The sequence below is a fragment of the Eptesicus fuscus genome, chromosome 10 (assembly GCF_027574615.1).
Source record: "Eptesicus fuscus isolate TK198812 chromosome 10, DD_ASM_mEF_20220401, whole genome shotgun sequence".
Lineage (NCBI taxonomy): Eukaryota > Metazoa > Chordata > Mammalia > Chiroptera > Vespertilionidae > Eptesicus > Eptesicus fuscus.
This window is the reverse complement of record NC_072482.1, coordinates 78,364,748-78,387,685: the sequence shown is the minus strand read 5'-3', so window position 1 is coordinate 78,387,685 and position 22,938 is coordinate 78,364,748. Positions and strand designations below refer to the sequence as shown.

Here is a 22,938-nt window from a genome sequence, read left to right as displayed (position 1 = left end):
GATTAGCATTGGCTGCGTCGTGGTATTTTCCCTTTGCTGATTCATTCATTTGGTCTACTGAGAGGTCAAAGACTGGGAGGAGTTTAAAGGAGAACTAAAGTCATATAAAAGTCCATATTCTAGATCTAGTGCCTAGTGTCCTTTCATCATCATATATTTGACCCCCTTTACCTTCTTCATCCTCCCCGCGCGTCCCGCAAACAAACCAAACAAATTATGTTTTAAAGACAACTATTTCATACTATTTAATCATACACATACACATCTATAAATACATTCAACTTGTTCAGTTAAATTTTGGAATTTTATATTCTGTAGTCTGCCATTTCAGTTGAAAGAAGTGTTTTCTAATGGGAATGTTCTATTCTTTTTCTTTCGATATTTAGTGCTGCCAACTGTCCCTATTCAGAAATCAATTTAAACAAAGACCGCATCTTTCCAGATCGCTTAAGTGGGGAGATGCCTCCAGCTAGTCCATCATTTCCGAGAAATAAAAGGACAGACACAAATGAAATCTCCTCATCTCCTGAAATCAGGTAATTTACGTGATGGTATTAATGTTGTTTAGAAGTCCTCTGATAGAAAGAGGTTTTCTGCCTTACATGTTTCATGTTCTATGGTAATACTTTCATGTACATTATTGAAAACACACCCAATTAAATGTGAAAGGATGGTGGGGATCATCACTTGAACTTCTTTTTTAATTAAGGAATGTATTCATACAAGCACATTTAAGTCAGGCAGGATTTCTTATTTCTCCTTTTAGTGGAACTTGGGTGGTGTTGAATGAATTGGTCAATATTTATATAGAACTAGCTGCTATTACAAAGATGGCAAACTCCTTGTGAACATTATTTCTTTTTAATGTTCATTATATACCAAGTGCTTATGTATATACCTTATTTCACGTACCTTAACATGTTAATTGTACTATAAGCTCAGTCATTTAGTTTTGATTTCACTTCTAGAGTTGAGTTGGGATGCTTTAGCCTCAGTGGATTATATTAGGTAAAGAACGAAGCTTTGTGTGACATATCTTTAAGTATGTGTGTGGTCTGTGCCTTTATGTTACCTGAGGACACTACTAAAAGAAACAGCAGACTAATAGAAAGATGCTCCATCATGCTTACGTTTGGGGGTTTCTTTTATGGCGCGTTTTAAAATCTAAGGCACATAGTTCTGTGTTTATTTTCATATTGTACTACTTCCGTCCTCATGAAAGAACGAGTGGATATTTGAATTACTGCATCTGGTTCTGAATTCGCAGCGGTGTTATGGGAGTAATGGCATTTCCAGCATCAGTATCCTTCTAGACAAGCAGTTCTGCCCTATGCATGGGGTAACTTCTTTGATTATTAACAACAGTGATGATTTTTTTAATCCTCCAAACCATGGCTAATAAAACATGAACTCATTTACCCAACCCAACACCCTAAAATGAGGATATACTAGTATCACTTGAAGAAATTTACCCTAAGACAAATAAAAGTACTAATTCACAGAATAGTAATTGGAGGTACAGAGTTCATTGACTCACTACGTGGGAAGAATACCTAGAGTTTTAGATTTTTCAAAAGCAATGATATTGCTTAAAACATCAGCAAAATTCTCCAAAGGGCCGGTCGTACCTGCTTGCAGGCACTTTGCTAACCGTCTGGACTCCAGGCCGGATTCCTGGGGCCAGAGTCTTCTTAGAGCAGAAGTAGGTGACACTGTTAATTTATCTGTCATGGCAGCGCCTGGATAAAAAGCAACACCAGCGTATTTCTCATTCTGGTGACCGCCCAGCATCGGAGATTGGTGAATGGGATGGCACAGCCAACGCCGTCAGCACCCAGTCCATATCCCCTGGCCACTCACTCCCACTTTGGCACACAGCTGCTGACTTCCAGCTGTCTCACCTGGTCCGCTCTCCTGCAGGGTGAGCCTGGGTCTGGCTGCGTGGCCCACTCTGTGGCAGGGCAGATGTGCAGGGGGATCAGTGTGTCCTGCCTTCCCTAGCAGCCTCCCTCTCTGGTGAGGGGAACTGCTGTGTAAATAGCCCAGCTCCCTCACCCCTGTGCGGGAAGACTGAGATGTGTGTTACACAGACTCCAGAGTTTCCCCAGCAGCCTGTGCTCCTGCTGTGCAGGGGGTAGCCAGCACGGCAAGGAAGCTGTCACTGCTGTCCCTTCCCTGTCTCCCTTCCCCCCCCCCCCCCAAACCTCCCATGCTATTCTTCACCTCCCAAGTAAACCCCTTGCAAGCAACTCTTTGCTTCAGGGTCAACTTCTGGTGGTGCAAACTGTCTCTTGCTGAGTCAAAGGGCATTTAAAAAAAATCCCAATTTTAGTAAATTATTTAGAAAGATGCAAAGAAAAGGTATTACATCCTGAGTGGGAAATTACATCCACGTGAGCAATGCTGATGGGAAAAGAAGACAGAGGTAATCTGATATTACAAGAATCATCTCGTTTGAGAGCTCTATTCAAAGTGTAACCTGAAAACAGCAAAGAAACAGGCAGCATTATTTTAAGGGCCACCTCACAGGCCACCTGCTCAAGACAGACGCGTGGACAGCTGCTGTTCCACGGCAGCGGTTCCCAAACTTGGCTTCACACCAGATTCCCTGGGGCCTCACAAAATTCAGATTTGGAAGCCTGGCCCACCAGAATCTTTCAGGTGGAGCCTATGAGTCTGCATTTTAAAATTGATTTGGGAGTAAATTAGGGTCTTAGAACTTAGACCCTAATTCTGGACGTGGCTCCTGCCTAACTCTCCTGCTTCATCTCTACCAGGCTTGTTTTTTAAACAGTGCTGCAGCCAGGACATCTTTTCTCCTGCCTACAACCATCTCCTATTAGCTCGTCTCTCATCTTGCCGGCTTCAGGTTAACTCACTTCCTCAGGGACGCTTCATCGGCTCCTCCAGACTGGAGCTCAGGCCCCTCATTCCTCGCTTTCCTGTCTCACACGTGACACCATTGACGGTTTTCCACCAGCCTTCCCAGAAGACACATCTTATATAATGTCAAGGCCACTGCTCTATAACCTTTTTGTTCTTCAACTTTGTAAGATCTCCAGGCTAGATATTTGAGGGGGAATTATTAAATGATGTAATGCCTGTACTCTTTTATAAATTAGAGCAATGCTCTCCAAACTGTTGTTAACTCCTGGTCCACGTAGAAAATGGTACCAGAGAAATAACGTTGATAGGAAAAGGATGGGCTGCCTCTGGGAGAGCACAGGGACCAGCATCTGAGGATTCGGGCATCCTGGTGGGAAGCTCCGCCCACATTAAGTTGGCTCCACCCTGAGTGCTTGGATCTCTTTTCCTGCAGTGACTTGTCAAATGGATGATCAGGTTGTGCGTGAGTTCCCAGTGCGCACTTAGATAGGGATGTGAGTGCGCAGGCTTTTCAGCCGTGAGCTCATCCACCAGATGCGGAAGGTGGGCCCACCAGATGCGGAAGGAGGGCGGTGCTCGCCTGGTGCTTTCAGCAAGAAGGTGTTCTCCTCACTTGGGAGCGAGGCAGCTCACTTCTGCCCCCACAGCACGCCTGGAGGCCACATGGTTCATCCTGGCTCTACCAGTCAGTGAAGGAGCTTTCCTGGGGCCTGGTAACCTTAAGTCTCTGCGCGTCTTGAAACGTATAGGCCTCAATTTGTTTTGCATCAGAATCACCAGATGCTTGTCAAAAGGCAACCCTCGTGGTGCCATCTCCAGAGACAGTGATTCAGGAAATGTATGGTGCACCCCAGCTCATGTTTAACAAGCACCCCCAGGTGATGGATGTTAACAAGCACCCCCAAGTGATCTATAAACCAGGCTTCGAGAACCGTTACGGAGTATAAAGACCCTTCTCTGGAGTAATAATTCACAATGTGTTACCCGCTGAAGAACATCGTCATGTATCCCACATAGTCTTATTCTCGTGAAATCTATTCTGCAGCTGTTCGTAATTATGTTTCTATATTAGGTGCTAACTCTAGTAAAAGTTACTTAATGTTTTAAGCTCAGAGTTAATGTTTTAACCACAGAAACGCAATAAAGCATTTAACAAATACCTGCTAAATGCTTGTGTTACCTTGCAAAGCAAGTAAGTACCCAGTGCTAAGTGCAATGAAAAAATTCAGCCTGTTCAGTTCATTATAGGTTATTAAAATGGGCTTTCATGTTGTGGGACCTGTGTTTCCACTCTGAGAATTACATAATTTCTACAGTTGTAGAAATTGTAGCTATCGCTCTGATTTATGTTTTTAGGATGAATCAGATTTGTCACTCACACCAAGAGCCAGTCTGTACCCTCGAGGAGGGCTCTATTAAACAGATAGGAAAACAAGCTAACATAAAAGATGAACTATAAGCATATACAAATTTATTTACTTTTCAAAAACCATAACATCAAGTAGAATACAGTTAATTTAGAGCCAGCCGTTTTAATGGATTTCAAAAGGTAATTATGAATCTTCAGGAACTTTTATTTATTTATTTTTTTTTTGCTTCCAAAGATTTTCTGAGCCTGAGGGCTTAACACTGCTGATTGGAGAAAGTCATTTCAATGAGTCGTCATTCCCTGCCTGCTATAAAGTCTCTCCCCCCTTTTTGACAACTGGCTGCCAGATATGGGTTAGGAGCTGTGGAAGTTTTAAAATATTTCGGCCCTCGGGAATCTCAGTCATATTTATGCAGTTATTTGTGTACACCAGAGAGAAGCTCAATTTTAGTTAAAACAGTTCTGATGCCAGCGGCTGTGGCACCAAGGCAACCATTGGCAGTGGAAGGAAGAGACCCTTGCACATTGTTGCATGCCTGTGCAGTTGTGGAACGATGTAACAGGTTCTTGTTTTGTCTCCTCCAATAGCACTGATTCCTGACCCAGGAGACTCTTATATACAGTGGAAAAGCAGTGACTTTTCTTTTCTACAACAACGTGAAAGCAATGCAGTCCCTTTTTTATACCTGGTCTTTTTTCCCAAATCTCACTTTATTGGTTAGGGCTTTCCATTTTATGGAGATTGATTAGATTCATTGCTGGACTAGGTTTTCTGGAGTGCATTTCCTTGCAACTTGATAATATCCACTGTATTTTCTCATATTCCTTTTCTTCGATAACATGCTCTTATGCTAAATTATAATTTGATAGGCTTATTAATCACAGTGTTTTATTTTTAGTCATTAAGTAAATAGTAAATCATATTTACCTCTCCTGGGCCACGTTTTATTAAAACTAGTGCAAATGTATCATCTCAAAAGGAATTTAATTTTAAAAAATCTATTCGGCTGTTATCCATAGACACAAAAGTTTTTTTTTTGTTATTGTTGTTAATTCCCACTGTAGTATTTTTTCCAGTTAATTTTTAGACAGAGTGGAAGGGAGGGGGAGAGACACAAAGAAAGCAACATTGATGCGACACATCCATTGGTTGCCTCCTGCACTCATCCCTGCCAGGGCTGCAACCGAGGTACGTGCCCTTGATCGGAATTGAACCCAGGACCCTTCAGTCCACAGGCCAACGCTCTTATCCACTGAGCCAAACTGGACAGGGTAATAGACATAAAAGTTTTAATTCCCACTGGTTTAACTATTTTTTGTGAATCCTTTTGAAGATGGTATCCTCCTTGTCTTGAAGCTGTTCAAGCATGGTCGCTTTTTCATTTGTACCAGGTGTTTTAGGAACAATTCAAGTACTCTTTTATAATTCCTTTAACATATAACCCTGAGGTTCTCATTCTCTGAAATTTTACCTGTGAGTGATATCAGCCCAGAAATTAAGTGGGGGAGGGAGGAATGCTAGGGACATGCAAGGAGATATTCTTTTAATGTTTAAAACAGAAAATCCTATGTTTTTTACATTCACTGTGTCTCTCATTTGTTACTGGGGAGTACAGGTGCTTTTCAGCTCAATAAAGCCCCATGATATTAGAATAAACTGTCTGTAAAGAGAAAGGTGGGCTTATTTTAAGCCAAACTAATGTTGGATTTAGAGATATTGGCTTAAATCTCTACAATGAAGCAAAATCATTGATTGTTTCATTATTCTTTTTAAATGGAACTGATTGAAACATAATTGCTAGGGATTGCTCTTAAATGGGAAATAACTAAACTTGAGGAAATACAGTTGTTTGCATTTAGATGCCACCCTGTTATTATGTATTTACTCTTCTAATGTTTGTTTGGCTCATATTTACCACAAAGCATAATTAGAATAAGACAGTAAGACATCTAAAGCATGACACATAATTACAGAGGGGAAGAGAATGCTGACTCATAAAGAATACATTTTTCCATTTGAGTGGATTCCACTGTCTTAATTAAAAGCCTGAAGAGTATTCTTGAGTAAGATTTTAGCTATGATTATATTTCAATTCAAGCAAAAAAAAAAAATGTTGAAGTAAGTTGGTTCTTGAAAATTCTAAAATTCCTATATTTCAGGCACTTTTCTTGGTGCTTTTAGTTGCATTAGCTCATTTAATCCTCATAATGCCTTCCTGGGGTAGGTGTTATTATTACATCCCCATTCTAAACATAGAAGCTCTCTTGTTTACAGGTTACACAGCATCATGTTAAATTATTATTCCAAATGGAGAGTAAATGAGTGCCTTTATAATGAAGACCATAAAACTCCTTTATATTTTATTGGCATATTTGGTTTCCAATGTATTTGCCCTTTTCTTGAAATTTACTCAGGGCCTATTTGTAAAGCTAACACCACCTATGAAACAATAGAACATCGTGAATAGGATGTTATAAAGCACTACGGTGTGTAGGCCAGCACCATAACCTGGATAGTCCCAGTGAATTTCAAAGTGGGATTTGGTTTGAACTCAGAATGGAATAGATTAGGTGGAAAAATGTTAAATATCTGAAATGTAGCTTTAAAGAAAATATTAATAGTGTGTGCCTGGTTCTCTTTAAAGCCATTTTTGTTCCTGACTTAAGTGCAGAGCTATGAAGTAAGATTGTAATAAGTCCATTCCAGTTTAGAGCATCCTTGTCAGGTTTAGATTAGCATGAGATCATTCCTGGTCAGAAAGAGTGGGATCAGTTCAGCCTATGCATTTGAACTGATGAAGCCAGGCAAAGCTTCCTAGAATTTTGATTCTCCTGAGCCAATCTCAGCCTCAATCCCAGATCCCGGCGCTGAGTATATATAGTAAATTGATTAAATGGTATGGACATTGAAAACATTTTCTATTAATTGTCTTACCAAACAATACAAGTAAAATTCCTCATGAATGCATGTCTCAATTTGAAGTTAAATTATTCAATAGCTACATTTCCCAGAATAATTCATCTTAATATCATTCTTAGCTTTAAAATCTCTTTTCTGAACAGTAAATGAAAATTGATCATGAGGAAATGGACATTTAGATGTTATTAGCATTAATTGCTTCTTAGTAGAACTAAAAATTCTTTCTAACATTTAAAGGGCACCTTTTGTTTTTAAATTAAGAAAAACAATTGCTGAGATGCAATGCTGAACAGACTATTGAAATGCACGTGTGTGTGTTTTGTTTTTTCAGAGATCAGCATGCTGATGTCAGAGAAGAATTCGAAGAGAGAACAGAAAGTGAAGTGAGGACGTCACACGAAGCCAGAGGTAGTCATAATAGTCTCCTATTATGGGTGGATATTACTAGTCAGACTCAACAATCAAAATTTAGGCTTTGGCAGTCCTTTTATATTAAAGATAAACTTTATTTGGTTGGTTTGTTCCATTATCATAGGCAGTAAAGTTTATTGCTAAGGATAAATATAGCCCTAGCAGGTTTGACTCAATGGATAGAATATCGGCCTGCAGACCAAAGGGTCCCGGGTTCGATTCCAGGAAGCATCCAATCGATGTGTTTCTCACACATCGATATTTCTCTCTGTCTTTCTCCACTCTCTCTAAAAATCAATAGAAAAATATTCTCGGGTGAAGATTTAAAAATAAAAGGATAAATATAGTATGTAGTTCATAATGCTATGGATTGACCTGCGACCTGTATTTGCAATCTCTTTCACATATGTACCATATTGTATGTAAAGTTTGGATAAGGCATTCTGTTTGGTCCTTGTCATACATTTTCTTTGGTATTGTTGATGTCACTTGCTTCACATATTTTAAACTCATCTAAGGGTGTATATTGGATTTCAAATAGAATTAATATGGTCTTAATACCACAAATGAAAAGAAAATCACTTGAGTGTTTTAAGTTGTATTGGAGAAAATAATGGGTCCTAACAACTTTGCCAAAAAAAATATTACAATGGTTTGGCTAAGCAATGAAGTCATAATGACTGTTAGTCATAATATAGATTGTCTTTATAAATTATACATAACTATATAATTATTATTTGTTTTTATAAGAAATAGTTTATGATTATGACTAGAGGCTCAGTGCACAAAATTCATGCACGGGGGGTGGGGGGGAGGTTGTCCCTCAGCCCAGCCTGCACCCTCTCCAATCTGGGACCCCTCGAGGGATGTCCCGGTGGGATCGGGCCTAAACGGGCAGTCAGACATCCCTCTCACAATCCAGGATTACTGGCTCCCAACCGCTCGCCAACCTGCCAGCCTGTTCGACGCCTAACTGCTCCCCTGCTGGCCCGATTGCCCCTAACTGTCCTCCCCTGCAGGCCTAGTCACCCCTAACTGCCCTCCCCTGCTGGCCCGGTCACCCCCAACTGCCCTTCCCTGCCGGCCTGGTTGCCCCTAACTTCCCTCCCCTGCTGGCCTGGTTTCCCCCAACTGCCCTCCCCTGCAGGCCTGGTCCCCCCAAACTGTCCTCCCCTGCAGGCCTGGTCCCCCCAAACTGCCCTCCCCTGCAGGTCTGGTCTCCCCAAACTGCCCTCCCCTGCAGACCTGGTTCCCCCCAACTGCCCTCCCTTGTAGGCCTGGTCCCTCCCAACTGCCCTCCCCTGCCGGCCATCTTGTGGTGGCCATCTTGTGTGTTGGAGTGATGGTCAATCTGCATATTACTCTTTTACTAGATAAGATATTAATGATTGTCCTGTGGGACTTTGCTTTTCATATGCATTTTTTGGATCAGATTATCATATAAGATTTGAGAATGTCATCTAATGGCTGTTTGCCTGTAGTGACCTATCCCATAAGTGATGCTATGATTTCCATATCTGATTTTCATAAAAGCAGTCATTTACATGAATTTAAAGGTTCTATTGCTGCTGTCTTCAGTATGCTTCATGGTATTTGATGTAGCACTGTCTATAAACCCTGCAGATGGTCAGGGTTCGAATTCCTGCTCTGCCACCTGGTGGACTTTTCACTGACCACTTCTCAGTGCTTCTGTTTCCTTATCTGTCCAGAAAGATAATGGTGGTGACTTCTCACGGGTTACTATGGGGAATAAGTGCAGCAACATTGTAACTTGCTTAGAATGATGCCTGGCATATAGGGAGTGCTATGCAAGTATTCGATCATTTTGAATGTTTCTGGTACTTGGAAAGGAAGAAAAACCTGTAATTTATGATGGTTTTATAATCAGGGTATATTGGATTCTTAGAGAAAAGCTTCATTCTGTCTTTATGAAGGTGGGTTGGAGCACAGCCTCCATTCTCATCGCAGCTGTATCATTTACTAGTGTATGGCTGGCTCTGGGCAGAGTTTTTAAGGAATGATAATGTAGGAGCACTAGAAAGGAACTGTGAAGAATACAGGAAATAGAATAAAAGTAGAATGGAGCACGATGGAGTGAACAGGGGCAAGTGTTAATGGAGTACTATAAACAGTTATGAAACAGAGTGCATGGCTTTGGAAAAGATTGACTTTTATGTGGCAAGCAATTAGAATATAAGTTATAAAGTAGCTCTACTGTCCTCTAGTGTGGAACTGGAAATCTTACCATGTTATGTCTGTTTGTCTCCTAAAGGATTTACAAATATTGTATTTCAAATAATTGCTAAACTCTTGGGAATATATGAAATTAAGGGATGATTTTAAGTTATACCCTATATTTATGCTTAACAAAAATATCTTCTTTAGATGTTTTTCAATTAAAAAAATAATAAAAACAAACTGGTACAAGTTTGTATCTTTGGCTCAGAATAGACATTCAATAAAACAGGATGAGAACTTAAAACCAACTATATGAGATTCATTGAAAGGACTGTGATGGGGTTTTTTAAATTATTTGAAGAATTGACATGTTTCATGTGGAGAAGATATATTTTTCTATATGAGCTCACTCAGGTAGAACCAGGGCCAGTGGGTGTTAGTTCCAGTAAGATAGTTTTTTTGTTGTTGTTGTTGTTGTTTTTTCAATTCAGCATAGTGACTTTGTAACATTCAGAGCAATTCAAAATTTAGGCTTGTTTAAGATAAAAGTTATAAAAGAACCACAACAGACCAGTGGGAAATAATTTTTAAAAAAATGTACAACAGAAAATATCAGATACATAGGAATAAACTTAACAAAAGATGATCATGAAAAATGACAAAACATTAAGAAGATATATTAAAGGAGACCCAAAGAAATGGAGGGTTATGCATTGATCTTGGATTGGGAGACTCTATATTATAAAGATGTTATTTCTCACCAAATTGATCTATACTTAGTGGTAATTTTAATCTAAACCCTAGCATTTTTTTTTACAAGCTGATCCTAAAATATATATGGAAATGCAAAGGACTAAGGATAGTCAAGGCAATGTTGAAGAAGACCTAGATCACAGATCTCAGCACACTTATAAAATGATAGTAATTGAAATCTGTGGATTGGTGTCAAGATCCAGTGGAGCAGAGCAGAGAGTCTGGGAAGCAGCCCTGCAGGAGTGTGATTGACTGAAAGGGAACACAGGAGGCTCTAGCTGGGCTGCTCTATGGTTTCTTGTTCCGGGCATCTTCACTTCCTGAAAATTGTTTGAGCTGTTTGCTTATGATTTGCATACCTTTCTGTAAATATTTACTCTTCAAGGAAAATACCTTGAAATATTCTTAAAGATGCAAAATAGCTTAAAATATTCTCAGATTAAAAAAAAAGCCTTTAGCTAACCATTTGGCAAAGATTTGTGGTGGAATTGAATGATCGCTGTAGCTGAGCTAATGCGGGGGAGAGCGTGTGTGGGGAAGGCCCTTTTCTTCTCATGGGCTTTAAGTAAGCAGTTTCCAGAAAAGATTTCTGTTCCAAAGGATTGTAAGGAGACCACTATTGACAAACTCGAAGAGTTTCACATAAAGTCATTTGCTAAAAAATGGGTATTTTAGGAGAGCAGCAGTAAACTAAGTTTGGATTCAGAAGACCTAGCAGATAAGCAGAATATTCTGCACCTTAATTTTGATCTCCTCAAATGAAAACTGACAAAAGCACTTGCCTTTCTGTTATTCTTGTTGCAATAATTTCATATCCCATTTCAAAACATGTTAAGTTGGCTGTTTAAAAAGTCAATGTGATTAACACTGAAAGAACAAACCAAGGCTGAGATAAAAGAAGAGAACACAGTGGCCAGGCCTGAGCACCCAAAGCTGCAAGAAAAACAAATACAGTTTCCTAAGTTCAGAATTATGAGTTCTAAGGCAAATATCGTACCTGAAACATGGGATGTTATAATGACACATGTCTTCAGTGGGTGATGTAGCAAACATGTAAGTTGAATTTACAGGCGGTCTTGTGGTCATTTTCAGGTGACCTTCAGTAAAGGCAAAGGAGAGTATAATTATTCAGGGAGTATAATTATATGTTGAAAGGAACAATGAATTAACTAGAGCCTCACCCCCAGCTCGTTATGTCATGGTATTTGGGGTTTCTTTTGCAGCTTTTCAGAGAATGAATTCCATTTGTTTCCATCGACAGGTGCCCGAGAAGAACCCAGTGTACCGCAGGCACAGCGTCGGTCGGCTGTCTTTCTGTCCTTTAAGTCCCCAATTCCATGTCTGCCCTTGCGCTGGGAGCAGCAAAGCAAACTTCTGCCAACTGTGGCCGGAATCCCTGCCAGTAAAGTTTCCAAGTGGAGCACAGATGAGGTATAATTTATTTCCTTTGTCTTCCAGGGACCAGATAGGGGAGTACCACTGACTTAATGAGTTTAACACAGTGAATGGGGTGTGCTGCCTTTTTTCCTGAAAGATCAGAAATTATTCTGAGAGAAACAACTAAAACATATAGGTACAACAATTTGAACCTGAGCATTTAAATTCTGACCTCTTTTTAAACTGGAATTTTGATCTTATTTTTGACAGGTATCAGAATTCATACAGAGCTTACCTGGGTGTGAAGAGCATGGAAAGGTATTTAAAGATGAAGTAAGTGTCCCACTAAATTGCAGCCTGTAACTTCACGGGATCAGAGCACTGACATGCAGTGAAGGGTGAAATGTTTTGCATTGGCAGAGGAGGAAAGAGATGGATTATGTTGAAATTGGCAAGTCAATAGAGAGTTGTCTAACAAGCAGCATTAATCAGTTGTATAAAAATGTCTTTGTATAAGATTAGGTGTAAAGGAAATATTTGTACCACTTTATAATGCCCCAAAGCAGTAGCACTAGACTCATTACTTAAAAAAAAAAAGAACAAAACTCAATAGCATGTATTTATATAGTTTATAGTACAGAAAGAAACAAGAAAAAACGGCATAACATTTTATTTTTAACTAGAGGCCCGGTGCATGAAAATTCATGCACTGGAGTGGGGGGGTTCCCTCAGCCCGGCCTGCCCCCTCTCACAGTCCGGGAGCCCCCAGGGGCGGGAGGCAACCTGGCAATCAGGGGAAGGCAACGCCCCATTACACCTCTGCTGCTGCCACTGCCGGCAGCCAAGCCTCGGCCAGCCCTGGTTACCTGCGCCTCAGGCCAGCCCTGGCCGCCATCCGAGGCTTGCCTGTCCCTCGGGCCAGCCCTGGGCGGCTGGGGGGCTGAGAGGCCTGGGGGACTCTGGAGGCAGGCACACGGAGCTGAGGGGACTGGGCACTGCCATCTTTGAGGGCGTGGCAGTCAATTAGCATATTCCCTCCTTATTGGCTGTGGGCACCGCCATCTTTGAGGGTGGGACAGTCAATTAGCCAATAATTATTGGCTGTGGGCACCACCATCTTTGTGATGGCATGAGGGTCAATTAGCATATTCCCTCTTTATTAGATAGGATGCCAGGAAATTAGTTCCCATTTCATTTTCAAACATGATTTTAACGGCACCAAGATTAACTCCCATTTGATGCTTATGATAAATACTATTACCATTATTGCTAAAATAATCTTTTAGATCTTCTGTTTCTCATTAATGTTTATAATAACTGATATTCATTACAGTCTGCTGTTGGAAGATTCTTTTTTTAGTTGTTTTTATCTGCCTGTCTAGGGCTTCAGTGTAGGGATGGTTAAGAATGATATCACCTGTATGGAACATTAAAACAAAAAGGAACTTGGGTCCTACTACACCAGAAGTAATGCTGTTTGAGTACAGCAAGAGACTGTTTTCAGGGGAGACCTTTAGCAGTAAGCCACTTGACTGTCAGCTCCTCCAAGTGGAACAAATTATCACTCTCATCTTGGCTACCAGAAGGTAGAGGGAATAAGTAATCTCAGAAGGCTTTCTCCAACGTCTGCCATCTGCAGTTACAAATGCCTACACCTTGTTTGGCCTCAGCTATTTAAGAACTGCACACTTTCAATGAAGAGCATTGCAAGAGTGACAGGAGAGCTCAGAACCCAGTCACGGGCCACCAGCGTCCTGACACCCTTAGATACCTTGTATGCTTCAATTGGGTGCCTGTTAACATGCACATGGATGTGATTCTCAATGACACCTTTCTGATTTGTGTTCTTATTTCAGAAATGCCTTATCATTCTAGTTCATCTTTAACTAGAAGCCCGGTGCACGAAATTCGTACACGGGCGGGGGGGTGTCCCTCAGCCCAGCTTGCACCCTCTCCAATCTGGGATCCCTCTAACAATCCAGGACTGCTGGCTCGCAACTGCTCGCCTGCCTGCCTTCCTGATTGCCCCTAACCGCTTCTGCCTGCCAGCCTGATCACCCCTAACCACTCCCCTGCAAGCCTGATTGATGTCTAACTGCTCCCCTGCCAGCCTGTTTGCCCCCAACTTTCCTCCTCTGCCAGCCTGGTCACCCCTAACTGCCCTTCCCTGCAGGCTTGATCATCCCAAACTGCACTCCCTTGCAGGCCTGGTCCCTCCCAACTGCCCTCCCCTGGTGGCCATCTTGTGGTGGCCATCTTGTGTCCACATGGGGGCAGCCATCTTGTGTGTTGGAGTGATGGTAAATCTGCTAGATAGGATAGAGGCCTGGTGCATGGATGGGGGCCAGCTGATTTGCCCTGAAGGGTGTCCCGGATCCGGATGGGGGTTCCCTTGGGGCGTGGGGCGGCCTGGGTGAGGGGCCTATGGTGGTTTGCAGGCTGGCCACGCCCCCTGGCGACCCAAGCGGAGGCCCTGGTATCTGGGGTTTATTTATCTTCTAAAATTGAAACTTTGTAGCCTGGAGTGGAGCCAAGCCTTCTGCTTGCTCTGTGGTGGCAGCCATTTCTGTTGGGATTAATTTATCTTCTATAATTGAAACTTTGTAGCCTTAAGCAGAAGCTTGGGCCGGCCAGGGTGTGCAGAAAGCTTGGCTTCCTCCATTGCCGGGGGTAACCCTAGCCTCCTGCTCTTTCCAGCTCCGTGGCTGCGGCCATTTCTGTTGGGATTTATTTACCTTCTATAATTGAAACTTTGTAGCCTTGAGTGGAGGCCTAGGCTGGCAAGGGCAGGCAGAAAGCTTGGCTTGTTTCATTGCCAGGGAAACCCAAGCCTCCCTCCTGCTCTCTGTGGCCATAGCCATCTTGGTTTGGTTTATTTGCATATTTGCTCCTGATTGGCTTGTGGGCGTGGCTTGTGGGTATAGCAGAGTGATACTTAATTTGCATATTACTCTTTTATTAGAGGATATTAGATAGGATTGGCAAATATTCATATTTTGAGTTTCTTAAGTGTCTGTAGACCACTCTCAGTTAATTTCCACCCCTGAACAGACTTAGACCCCCTGCAGGGAGCTTTGTTCTTTCTTTGAAAGAGTCACATCATTGTTACCTTTGAAAGTGCTTTAAAAAAACATTTAAAAAATAAATTTATAGTATATTTGTTTTAGAAATTTTGTCTTCAGTTCTGTGAACATCTAAATAATGCACCTGGATTTGCTCTGTTATTTAGTTAAAGTATGATTCAAGTTCCAATGGTATGTTATTCCTTTGAATGAGCTTTTTCTTCATGGTGTAGTATCTTTGGAGACTCTCCTCAGGCACCTACTATCCTCAAAGCCAGAGCCTTCTTGTGAGGAGCGAAGCAAGACAGTGAATGTTCACCGTCACATGTGTCATTCATGTATTCATTCATTCCTTTATTCATTCATCCTATAAAAGCTTGGTAAATTTCTTCCATGTATACGTCACTCCATGTAATGCTCCAGTGAGACAGTTGATTCAGAGAGATAATAGGGTACAATCCTTTCTCTCACATGCCTAGCAAGGTCAGCAGGTGTTGGTTTTAAAAAGTTCTAGAGGTGAGCTGTAAAACAAAGATGTAAGTCATGTCTAAATGGCAAAGTACAAACCTTTCTTGACTTCTCTTTCTCTTACTCACTCTACATCTAATGTCTTGACAATTCTATTGGGTGTATTTTATTTTTTGTTGTTGTTATTGTTAATCCTCACCTGAGGATATTTTTCCATTGATTTATAGAGAGAGTGGAAGGGATGGGAAGAGAGAGAGAGAGAGAAACATCAATGTGAGAGAGACACTGTTGGGTTGCCTCAGGGATTGAGACTGCAACCTAGGTACATGCTCTTCACCGGAATTAAACCCAGGACCCTTCAGTTCCTGGCTGACGCTCTGTCCACTGAGCCAAACCGACTAGGGCACTCTTGGGTGTTTTTTTTAAAACATAGGGATTCTGGCTCTTTTTCTCTCTACCTCCACCACTTCCACTCTGGTCTGAGCCACCATCATCTCCCACCTGGATTAAGACAGTACCTCCTAATCAGTTTCCCTGCTTCTATTTTTGCTCCTCTACAATGTCTTCCCAGCATAGCCAGGGTGATCCTGCAAAAAATGCCAAATCATGTCACTCCTCCATACCTATCCTTTCAGTAGTAAATCAGAGGAAAAAGCAAAATCCTCACCAGGGCCTACAATCTGACACCCCAGTGCCTTCTCACAGCTCCTGGCCACGTTTTCTGCTCTGCCCCTTGCTTACATATTCCATACACTGGGACCCTTGCTGTCCCTCAGATTATCCAGGCACACCCAGCTCTTCCCTGTACCCGCAGTGCTTTTCCTCCAGAGGTTCACATGGCTCACTCCCTCTGTTCAGATGTCACCTTCTCTGTTAGTCCTTTCCTGACCATCCTGCTTCACATTGCCACCTGCCCCCACACATCCATTTCTGCCCCGACTGCCCACTCATCTCCTCAACCAGCTGTTTTTTTCAGAGCACTAACCACCTTTTAGAATTAATTACTATTAATTCATTTCTAATTAATTAATTTTGCTTACAGTCTCCCACTACTAAAGTGTAAACTCCTCCACAGGGAGTTTTTATTTGCTTACTTGCTTGTTTTTGTTTGTTTTTTCTTTGCTGTGTGTCCAAGCCCAAGAAGAGTATTTGCAACATAATAGATGCTTAGTAAGTTTTTAATGAGTGAATATACTCATTTTTTTACACTCTGGGAAAACATTCAAAGAGCATGCTGCTGTGGTGTGCAGAGTGAAAGCACTAGAAAAGAACCTGAGTGCATGGTGGGAAGAGCAATGGAATGGAAGGTGGGAGCCCCCAAACTCCAAATCCTCCTCCTTCGTTTTGGGCCTTTAGCAAGATACTTAATCTCCGCAGTTGGACCAGTCTGGATGTATTATAAAAGCAACGAATGTGGAAAATAAACGCCATAATACATTGCAGTGATTCCTGTTCTTAGAAAGTACTTTCTCAATTAAGTCTGCCTCCTCCCAACCGAGGCCTGTCCTTACGACACGCATCAGAGCAGCTATATGTAATAGACTGGTATTAGCTTCGGGTGATTTTTTCCCTTTTCAGTGTAACCTTAAAAATAATAATCTACAGAAACTTTATTCCACTCCAGCTTTCAGATCCCAGCCTCACTGCCCTCTGAATGATCCTATTCATCAGTCATCCGTCATGTTAAACTCTTACGTAGTCTCAGAAGGAGACTCCAAAGAGCCCAAGGTTATAATAAAACAGTTCAGTCTTGCAGTGAGCTCTTTGGGAAAGGTGTGCTAGCTGACACTTTCATTCAGGATTTGGAAGATTTCTCTCACATCGTTCATTCTGCTAAGGTCTGCCGTGGTTGAGTGAAGTGTTACTGCACCTGCCTCTCTGCTTGGCCTTGCTTTATCAGAGGGCTGTCATAACACAAGCTAATGACCAGAGCAAATGACTCAAAACACATTAGGACATTTCTCAGACCTGCCACTTAATAGGTCTTGCTCTCAGAATTTAACATCAGAATGTCTTTCCTTCTCCTTTAAGACAGCAGACTATTTCCTTGACAGAAAGTAGCAACTTTTCCCACATAATTGTTCATTGACGTGGTATATGATGAATGTAGCTCTAACTAGTACTGATTAAGTATACAGACAGTTTAGATTGACAGGTGTTTATTTTATTTTTGAGGATAGAAGAAAATCTTAAGAAATAGCTACTTAGTTATATATATCAGCCTTTATTTAATGAACTGCTTACAGAATTTAGAGTAGTAGTCGTTTGCTAGGGCTGCTGTAACAAAGTACTATAAGCCTGTAGCTTAAACAGCAGAAACGTACTGTCGCCCGATTCTGGAGGCTAGGAGTCTGACAAGTAGGCTTCGTCTTCCCAGGGCTGTGAGGAAAGGACCTGCTTCTGGCCTCTGTGCTTTGACTGTAGATGGTGTTGTCTTCAATCGTCTTCCTTCTCTATGTCCAAATCGTCTGTCTCTATCCAAATTTCCCATTTTTATAAGGACACCTGTCATCTTGGATTAGAGGCCCAGTCGAATCTAGTATGGCCTCATCTTAACTAATTCCATCTACAATGACCCCATTTCCAAATAAGATCACATTCTGACCCTGGCCAGTGTGGCTCAGTTGGTTGAGTGTTATCCTGTTCACCAAAAGTTCGCCGGTTTGATTCCCAGTCAGGACACAGATCCAGGTTGCGGGTTCGGGAACCGATCAGTACTTCTCTCTCACATCGATATTTCTCTCTCTCTCTCTCTCTCTCTCTCTCTCTCTCTCTCTAGTCAATAAAAACTTTTATTTTAGGAGCACATTCTGAGGTTATTGGGAGTTAGGACTTCAACATATGAATTTGGGAAGGGCACAATTCAACCCATAACGCTACATCGCTGTCAATGTTTTCAGTGTGCTCTAAGGCAGAGAACAAATGCGTGATTTACTTCTTGTACAAAATAGAAAAATTGAAAAAGAAGTGAATTGATTTCTTTTAAGATGGTGGAACTCCGCAAGAGCTAAAAGTCATATAAAAAGATTCCACTCCTTTTTACTGCCCACTGAACTAGACATCATCTTCATAGAATTCTATCTTTGAACCTCAAAGTACGCTTTTCTGCAGAAGCATAGTCTATTAGTCTTAGAGGAGATGCGAAGCGAGAAAGGGGGTTTCTCATGGTTACCCAAGTAGAGGAAGAACCAGTATAGAGTCTACAACTCTTAACACCCATCTCATGTTCTTCCAATTACACTGTCAATTGCCCTTGTTAGTAACTGCTTTCCTTTGTATGTGAAGAATTATGGCCACTCTAGAAATGTTATCACAGTTTTTTTCTTCATGGTGGAAGACTAATTTTTTAAAAAATTATTAGCATGTAGCTGATATGTTTGTCTGAAGCCTTTGATTATAGCCACAAATATCTGTGTACCTATTTTCATCTCTAATTTTAGACTAAAACCTGTGATGATAGGAACTGAATTTGAGGCGCCCCACACTTTCCCAAATTCTTTTTAAGTCAGCACCTATGAGTAATCACTGGAAGGTATCGGCACCTTCCCTTTTCCTGGGAGCCAGTGTTTCAGATGAATGAACTTTTACTCTGCCCCAGTCCACATTTGCTGTGTTGTTGTAGATAGGAAAGATCCGTTTATCAGGAAATGTTTGTACACCTGAGCTCCCCTTGTCTGTGCCGTTTTAGTGTTGCTGTATATAAGACAGCTGATAATTTAAACTTGATTATTCCCCACAACACGGTATCCAATTAACTCACCGTCTTTTGTCTTTTACTCCCATTTCAGCAAATAGATGGAGAAGCGTTTCTGCTTATGACGCAAACAGACATTGTTAAAATTATGAGCATTAAGCTGGGCCCTGCTCTCAAAATTTTCAATTCTATCCTGATGTTCAAAGCTGCAGAGAAGAACTCTCACAATGAACTTTGAAGATGGTGAATTTTGGATACCATCAGCTTTCTGCTTTAAAGCTCATGTTTTATTCAAAGCACAAGGACAGTTATAACTCCTCAGTGAGAAGTCTCCAAAACTCAGAAGAGCAGTGCGATCAGATTATTTATATTCCTCCAGAGACACTATATATGAATTCCTAAGAAAGTGCTTGAGCTTTTAACCAGGTACTGTCTAACAACAGTCATCCTTTGGTTCTGTTCACTGAGCTAAATTTATCTTTGTAAATCTTTTTGAGGCTGGGGGTGGGGGGTGGGAGGAGAAGGGGGGGCTTCATTAATTATTTATGGACAATGGGGGGCAGAGTATGACTTTTTGGCATTTTGTAAACATTGATGAATTCTCTTTCATGTACACTGTTTCTTTTTCAATACTTTCAGGAATCTTTTTATATAATCAAATTTCAACCTAAACCAAAATAGTGTCTAAACCTGGCTAAGTTCAGCCAGTGGGACGGTTGGTTATCTGTATTGTTAATTCTGTGCCATATTTTGAATTGCAACATTATGCTAAGTATAACTTTGCAAGTCATGATATTGCCTAACTGCTTGTTATCGTTGGGGCCGAATAGTTGTAAAAATCACTTTTCCTTAAATCTGTGTTTTTGCTTTTGCACGTATTATGAAATGTTAAACAAATTAATTTCACCAGCATCTTTACTATAATTACCAAAAATCATGTATATAAGTAATGGAATTGAAAAATAAAATATATAAGCATAAATAACTTAGGGGATGCCCTGTGTGCTGGGCTCTTGTAGAGTCCAATGTCATGGAATATGCAGTTACATGGGGTGGGTGGGGGGGTGTTGTAAGGATCTGAAACTATTTATGAGATTATCTTGAGCTTCTCTCTAATTGTCATTGAGGTGCTTTTCAGAGATCGGTGAAGGGCTTGTTCTGTCCATAGAAACACTAATCCCTAAGCAGCTCTGTCCCAGATCTTGCCGTGTCCTCCAAACCCGAAGGTGTTCCTTCTGGGTTGGCTGTAGAGAGAGGCGTGTTGATTTGAATGAGAAGGCAAGGTGTGAGGGAGCAACACCAGCAAAGATTCTAAATGCTCACAGATCAGGGAGGCGACTTCCCAAAACAATCACTCGAGAACCTCCATTTTGGAGAGATTCCTCTCTGTGGAACAGCTCGCCTCGCTGTGTAAGCATACGGATGCACTTTAAATGAAAGCCCTTGGATTACCTATACAGTGGTAGCTGGTAGCATTTCTTTTGCAAGAATGCATTTCCAACAAAAAGGTAAATTATTTTATCAGCCTTTGGATGTAATTTCAGGATTGAACATTAATTCAAGGTCTATCTTAAAAGTAGAAAGTAGGTTTGCAGCATGCTGTCTGAATTCTGAGGAAGTTGCACCCCTCTTTAGTTGCTCTTTTTTATTTTTTCTGGTGTAGAATTTCCTTTCCTGTCTTCCCCCCACCCCCCTCCCCAGTGGAGGTCTGTTAGCAGTCTTTTGCCTATGTCATCATTCCAGGTAAGAACAGGGTCACGATATCTAGTGTTCCTCCCTTTCTTTGCATGAATCTGCTTAAACAAGTTTTGCTTTGTTAGTTTTCATTTCCTTTTTTTATGTTTTGTTCAGAATTTGTACATTCAAATTGCACTTGTTATATCTGACATGAATGAAATAAAATCTTAATTGCAGATACTTCTGTACATATGTGTGATTTTTAAGAAAACTTGTCAAGTAGGAGAACAGGAACAACATCAACCTGGGATGGTATCACACGGGTACTCACTAGCTGTGTAAAGACTGCAGGATTGAGAATTGTTTGTCCAACTATGTCCCAGCCGACGTGAAGAGCGACAAAAAATTCAAAACTGAAATACATACATAGCCCATGAACACAGACAATAGTGTGAGGGAAGCCTGGGGTGGGGCAGGGGCTGAGTGGGAGGGGCAAAGGAGGGGGAAATGGGACATCTGTAATATTGCCAATAATAAAAGAAAAATTCTATTGTTATATCAAGTAGGATTCACACCCATTGGGGATTTTTTTTTTTTCTGGTTTAAAGCCTATAAAGCAAAAAAGACTTTTAAATCTCACTGGATTCTAAGCAGCATGTTATGTTAGAGGCAAGGCATTGAGCATCCTAAGCATGGAGCAGTGTACCTCAAGAAGGGGGAAACCTCTCCCCCATTCCTTCCTGGGGACACACTCTCAGTCTTCACCGAGGAAGTGGGGGCCATGATGGCAGAGAGCCTGGAAGGAGAGAAGCAGGCTAGGGTTAAGACACAAGGGATGGAGGGGAAATGTGGAACTGGATGGACCTTTTCCACCTAAAAGCATTTTCAGACATTTCAGGGAACATTGTGCGAGCCCAGAGAGACCGGTCTGTAGGCTGGAGTACAGCCCCTGGCTGCCATTTTGCAACTTTTTGATTCTAGAGAGTCAGCCTCCAAACAAAGCAGGGTTCGGTTAGTCCATCAACACTGGATATTTACCAAGTGGCCAGGCTGTGCCAGGCTCTGGAGATAGAAGCACCATTGAAAGAGATAATAAAGCTTATGTGAACCTACATCTTTGGAGCCAAACTTCACCACAGTTCCCCGTAGACCCACCGCCATCCCTTCGCCCAGCCTAAAGGAACAAAGAGGCTTTCCTTTAACTTCAGCCATAGAGATCGCAGACCTCCAAAGGGAAGGAAGCTTTAAGAACTTGGGAAATTAATTTGCAAGAAGAGAAATAAAATCGATCATGAAATTTAAAAAGCGTGTGTGGGCGGGGGGAAGGGGGGTTAATGGGGGAAATAAAGGAAAGTTCGTAAGGAAGGCATATTCTAGTGAAAGGGAAGAAATGGAAACTGGAATAGGAGCTAGTTAATGGGAAAGTGACATGTGCCAAGTTGCTATGTACTCTTCCTGTTGATTCCCGTGCAAGTCATTAGTACACGGTCATTGTAGAGGTGGGCAGCTTCTCTTTCATTGTCTTATCTCACTGGCTTAGCATTTTAATGAACAGTCAAGAGAAATGTTTCCAAGCAATGGTCAGACCAAGGAGGCAGCCCCCAGCCCCCAAATGTGCAGCTCCTGGGCATTAAGACTTTCAAAGGTGGGCACATCGAGTTAAGAGCAAGGTCATACCCTAAACCAAACACCTTAGCAAATACGAAGTGTAGTGCCCTTTAAAAACGAATGCACCCATAATAGTGTAACTTGGACCATGGAATTTCTCAAAATCAAATCAAAATAAATAAACAGCTCTTTAAGGATTATTTTATTACAGAATTTCAGAGAATTTAAGTATCTAGGATTAAAGACAGAAAGCATTGAGCCCTGGCCAAGTGGCTCAGTTGGTTGGAGTGTCATCCTGTATACCAAAAGGTTGCAGGTTTGATCCCTAGTCAGAGGCAACCAATTGATGTTTCTCATATTGATATTTCTCTCCCTTCCTCTCTCTAAAAATCAATAAAAATATGTCCTCTGGTAAGGATTAAAAAAAATGCATTGAAATTCATTTACATCTTTGAGACAAAATGATTTTCTAATTATCTACCACAACTCTAATTCCAACAATTTTTTGTAAAGTTTCAGCCATCCCAGAGGTCAA

At 41.3% G+C, this 22,938-nt stretch overlaps 1 protein-coding gene across 1 annotated transcript in view; it reads left to right on the top strand.

Moving 5' to 3' along the window:
* L3MBTL3 (L3MBTL histone methyl-lysine binding protein 3) overlaps positions 1 to 19,615 on the top strand; it is a 92,349-nt gene extending 72,734 nt beyond the window's left edge. The window contains exons 19-23 of the mRNA XM_028142468.2: positions 387 to 536; positions 7,507 to 7,583; positions 11,779 to 11,948; positions 12,165 to 12,227; positions 19,213 to 19,615. Coding sequence (XP_027998269.2) covers positions 387 to 536; positions 7,507 to 7,583; positions 11,779 to 11,948; positions 12,165 to 12,227; positions 19,213 to 19,356 — 604 coding nt within the window. The 3' untranslated portion in view covers positions 19,357 to 19,615. The remainder of the gene's footprint in view (positions 1 to 386; positions 537 to 7,506; positions 7,584 to 11,778; positions 11,949 to 12,164; positions 12,228 to 19,212) is intronic.
* Positions 19,616 to 22,938: the final 3,323 nt, after the last annotated feature.